We start from the raw sequence: 5527 nt of genomic DNA on the forward strand, positions 1-5527 counted from the left end.
TGGAGGTTTCTCCTTCCCCAGCCTTTCCAGGCATTCCTGTTTGTACTGAGTCCATTTATTCAGAACGTCTTCCAGGACAGCGGCCCGGACCTGAGGGTGACACAAATGTTTATCAGAGATTAATGAGAATTCTTACAACATACATGAGAGCGAGCACGTAGAGAGCCAGAGATCTCCCAAACATGTGAATGGGGGCACAGAGGACACAAAGACTTCAATGTCATTCATGGGATAGAATTCCTCCTCATAGAGACACACAGAGGAGAGCCGAGAGAGGCAGAACTAGCGGCACCCCACTGTGCTCTCCTCCTGGTTAATTGGGATTCTTTTTCCTGAACGTACAGAGTCTCGTGACCTTTCCTTCTGCTGGATTTCTCCCAACAATTCCAGAAAGGAACTCAATCTAAAACTTGCATTCCAGTTTATAAAGTTTGAGGCTTCCATTGAAGAATATGGGATTTATCCAAGCTAGAAAAGATGAGAACCTGGGTGATCCAGCAAACCTGGAATGGATCTGGTCCAGGATTGAAAACAAATAATAGCAAACAATGTTTAGAAATCCATTCCAGGATTATTAGATGACCCAGGTTTTCCCATGAGTTCTCTAACATTAGCCAAATACACAATGAAGCTCTGATTTATTACACGCAGCAAGTACTGCAGATGTGTGAAAGTCTTCAGATGGAGAATTGATACATTGTTATTCCAACCAACATGTCTCCATCCCCCGCCGCACTCTCACCCAACATTCACCCCAACCTCTAAACATTTTCTTATAGAGATAATATTTATAAAGTTATGATAATATTTTATGGATTTGTGTGAATATTTTTCCCTGGAAGGTAAATAAATGGAGATTCACGTTGTCTTATTTACACATTACAGATTCATCAACCGAGGGGTTAAATGAAATATTTAGGGCAGAAACCCGGGATTGTGCCGCTGATGGGCCAGGAATTCTCCAGAGATTTATTTATAAAACGGTGAATTCGATATTCAACAAACATTTCCTAATGGGAAATTAATCACTGCCATTCAAAAACACAAGAAGCTGGAAGATTCACCACCAGGGAATATCTAGTGAATGTCAGACTCACTGAAAGCTGATCACACTTCTGAGATGGGGGGTGGGGGGTATTTGTGACCATGGGGTAACCATTCCCAGACCCCAATTTCAGGTGCGGGGCCCCGGCAGTGATAGATTCTGGGAGGGTGGAAGTCTATGGAAGCTGATGAAGTTGATATTTCTGAGGATCTCCGGCATCGGGGTATCTGAGCTCCGGGTGACAACAGGGTGACTTCCATGGTTCTGCCCATCTGAAGGTGTCACCATACACAGGAAGTTACACCCAAATCTCCACCTTATATCATTATAAAGCCGCCCCAGAGCTCCATTCAGTGACTCTGCCTAGGATGAGTTAATGTCATCAGTCTGCTGCAGGCAGGAGGAAGCATTTCCCCAGTCTCTCAACTGAGTCATAGGGTGCAGCAGGGGCTGATTTGTGTCATTCACAGGCAGCAGAACAATCAGATATCGATAAAACTAAAACAAAGAAATGTATCAGCAATGCAGATAAATGCTGCAAAATACACCTGGATTTCAGGGAGTGACCCCCAGGTATTGCTGCGCCCCCATGTGGGGACACCCCTGAGGGTATAAATGGAGGTCTGGTGAGAAGAAAGTGCAGAGTGAAGGGGGACAAAGCACCCCGGATCCCCAATCACCCAACTGTGCCCCACAAGTATGATCAGGGTGCAGATGTCTGTTACCCCTCTGAGGGCAAATAATACCCCAAAATAAAGATAAATGTTACAGAATCAGGACCCAGTGAAGTGATTTGGTGACCCATTTGGCTGGCGGCCCAATGCCCCTTTCCCCTTTATCTGGTCTCCTCGTTGGTTATTGTACATTGGAGAGGCGATGAGTTTGTTAGAAGCTCCCAATGACTTTCCCATCCCGATAATTAATGGCGCCCCCTTCAGGCTGTGATAAACCTTCGCTCCTTAATATCCTTTCACCTCCTTTCTTATAATTTGTTATTTTTACAGCGCGTTGCAGTAATTTGGATTCCGTCCACTCACCATCGCAATCTAAACACTTCCACTAAATATATAAACTGTGCGGCCGTCTGCCTTCCATCAACCGCGAGACAACCGCCAAAACAAAACTGTGTACAATGCAACTGGAGCAAACAAGTCAGCACCAGAACCGGGATAACGGGCCGAATAATGGCCGATCACTACTGCCTGGGGAATCATGGCTGGGCCTGGGGGGTATACAAAGGGGACGGGCCAAATAATGGCCAATCACTACTGCCTGGGTATTCATGGCTGGGCCTGGGGGGTATACAGAGGGTACGGGCCGAATAATGGCCAATCACTACTGCCTGGGGAATCATGGCTGGGCCGGGGGGTATACAGAGGGTACGGGCCGAAAAATGGCCGATCACTACTGCCTGGGGAATCATGGCTGGGCCGGGGGGTATACAGAGGGTACGGGCCGAAGAATCATGGCTGGGCCGGGGGGTATACAGAGGGTACGGGCCGAATAATGGCCGATCACCACTGCCTGGGGAATCATGGCTGGGCCGGGGGCATTCAGAGGGTACGGGCCGAATAATGGCCGATCACTACTGCCTGGGTATTCATTTATGGGCCGGGGGCATTCAGAGGGTACGGGCCTGTATACTCACTAGTGCACCCTGCTGGGTGACATTGTGATGAATGTATTATACGGGGAACACATTTATATATCAGCAGCTTCTGTTTTGCCCTTTATTCTGCACCGGCCCTCCCTCCGGGGGCGCAGTGACCCCACAGGTGCCGCAATGTCCATAAATCCTGCAGATTGTTGGCGGGGACAAGAACAGATTGGGGCTGGGGCCACTGCCAATCTCCCCCTCCAGCAGGGGGCAGACCTCTGTTCTTATATTCAGAGATCTGGCAGCTGCAGTCATCAGGTGTCACACTTCCTGCGTCTGGGGGTCTTAAAGGTCAACTCCACCCATAACATCATTTCACTTTGATGTGGTGCTGTTATGTCCCAATCTGATATCAGCGGTGAAATCTTCAGAATTTATCTATTGACCTTCAGACAGAGAATTCCCTCCCCGTACACTCACATGTGACGCGCTGCCATGGAATGTAAACACCTAAAGGTTGGGATATTCCATCTGCTACATAATGTCCCCGAAAACTGCCAATAAATATTCACACCAAGAACAAGAATGCCAATCATCTGTGAATCACCTATTCCAGGAACTGAGACGTGTTCCTGGCCCCGCCCACCTGTCACCATCATGGGATGTGTTCATAGCTCCGCCCACCTGTCACCCTTATGGGATGTGTTTGTAGCTCCGCCCACCTGTCACCATCATGGGATGTGTTCCTGGCCCCGCCCACCTGTCACTCTTATGGGATGTGTTCGTAGCTCCGCCCACCTGTCACCATCATGGGATGTGTTCCTGGCCCCGCCCACCTGTCACCATCATGGGATGTGTTCCTAGCTCCGCCCACCTGTCACCATCATGGGATGTGTTCCCAGCTCCGCCCACCTGCCTAATTAATTCTCTTTATATAAATAAGGGAGATTGGGGGGGCATCATTCTTTTCCCAGTGGGATCCCGGTAATCCCGAACTCTCCAGATCTCCTCCCAAGATTTGGAGCTCTCAGGTCTCCCGGAGGGGGCGTTTGATCCTCACAATGATGAATATCTGTGGTTCCTCCGTCATGTTTCTCGCACGCAGATGCTCAGCGTGTTTATAAGATGTTTTATATTTATTACATATACAAATATCCATGGTGGCTCCTCTGCCCCCCCTCCAGATCTGGGATTGGCCATGCAATGTGAACGCTCTGTGTGTGGTCCCTGCACCCCCCCACCCGGCTCATGATTATTTCGGATTTACTTTCAGAATGACATGTTCTGGTTCTGTGATCTTAGTGGCTGTTTTATAGGATGGCGCCATATAAATACTTCCAATCTGATATCAAAATAATAAGCGGCAACCCTGGAAAAACATTTACTGAGCTACAGAGGCTATACATGGAAACAGCCTGTCAGTTTACCTTTTGTGTGACTCCTGGATTCAGCAGGCCTTTCACACTGCCTCCATACATAATACTAACTGACATCAACCATCACTGTCCTGTAGGGGGCGACACTTCGATAATTTGCCCATGACTGTCCTGCAGGATGAAGCATCATGTGTGGCCCTTCGCTATCTTTACACATAATCCTAAATTAGTGGAGAAGGGGGCTAACTTTGTGCCCAAAATAAAAGGGGGGTCACTGATTGGATTATTCTGGGTCTGCCTTGCTGTACATTTCACAAGGGGGTTGAATTAGTAAAGGGGTCTCCCTGGCTCTGCTCCTCCTGGGACGTCCCAACATCACTTAGAGAACCAATCAGAACTCTGCATTTATCATGGCAGCAGGCAAAGGATTATGGGTACACAAAGTTATTACAAAGATCTGGACTTCTAGGTCCTAATAAGGAACGCCGGGCCCCTTAAGTGAAGAATTCAGTTCTGGTGATGAATACATGTGGGATAGGATGAATACTGGGTGAATGCAGACAGATCGGCCTCATCACAGCTGGAAATTGAAGCACAATTATGGCCGTCTGTCTGCCAGAAACTCAATTTATCATTGGACATCCCCACTTCTGCTTTGATCTCCCCCCAACTCTTCCAGATCCTCTCCTCTGCCTCCTCAATGAAGCAACCCGCGGGATTAGGGCCCATAAACCGCCGGAGATCGGCGTCCATAATTTATGTGTCTGGTTTGTAGTCTCGTCCAGGACTAAAGTGAAATATCAAATGTTCATCCACTTACAGGAAAAAGGAGAACCTGTCACTGCGATATTCTGTGGCCCCAGCTGAGCGTTTTACAAATCCAATCCAATGAAACCAGAGCCGGGTTGTGGGTTTATGGAAAACAAAATGTTCAGAGGAAAGAAATCTCCGAGTTTGCAGATCTGACTTTCATGACTATTGGCTCAGACTGGTCAGATGACCTCATGCCCCGGATATTCGGCCCTGCTGATTCTTCTATCAACCCATCGTTCCCCCACTAGGCCAGATATAGGTCTGAACCCCCCGAAAACAACGATTTCTACAGATCTGCCCAACGGCCCCCCGGCACCGCTCCTGTGACTCTAATTAAAATCTTTATCCTTTATATCTATCCAAAAACTCCCCACCTGTCCACCCAACAACTCTTCATTTCCTCTCCTTATCCACCCAATGACTCCTCACCATTTATTATTCCAATATTTCTCTATGTGCATCCATTGTCCTTCCAGTGGCCCTTCATCCTTCATCTTCTGCCCAATCAATGATTCCTCACCGATCTCCCCTCCTCTGTCCATCCAATCACCCTTCATCTCCCTCCTCTGTCCATCCAATGACTCTTCATCTCCCTCCTCTGTCCATCCAATGAATCTTCATCTCCCTCCTCTGTCCATCCAATGACCCTTCATCTCCCTCCTCTGTCCATCCAATGACTCTTCATCTCCACTCTGT

The 5527-nt window shown here is 48.0% G+C and overlaps 2 protein-coding genes across 2 annotated transcripts in view; both read right to left on the reverse strand.

The window, feature by feature from the left end:
- The window catches only part of LOC140325438 (UDP-glucuronosyltransferase 2A2-like), a 197240-nt gene that overhangs the window by 124305 nt on the left and 67408 nt on the right, over positions 1–5527 (reverse strand). The gene's annotated exons all lie outside the window — the stretch shown is intronic.
- Positions 1–5527, reverse strand: part of GLP2R (glucagon like peptide 2 receptor) — a gene marked incomplete in the record, with an annotated part of 37979 nt that overhangs the window by 23784 nt on the left and 8668 nt on the right. The window contains 1 exon segment of the mRNA XM_072403267.1: positions 1–90. Within this exon segment, the coding sequence (XP_072259368.1) occupies positions 1–90 (90 nt within the window).

This window comes from Pyxicephalus adspersus, chromosome 3 (assembly GCF_032062135.1).
Source record: "Pyxicephalus adspersus chromosome 3, UCB_Pads_2.0, whole genome shotgun sequence".
Lineage (NCBI taxonomy): Eukaryota > Metazoa > Chordata > Amphibia > Anura > Pyxicephalidae > Pyxicephalus > Pyxicephalus adspersus.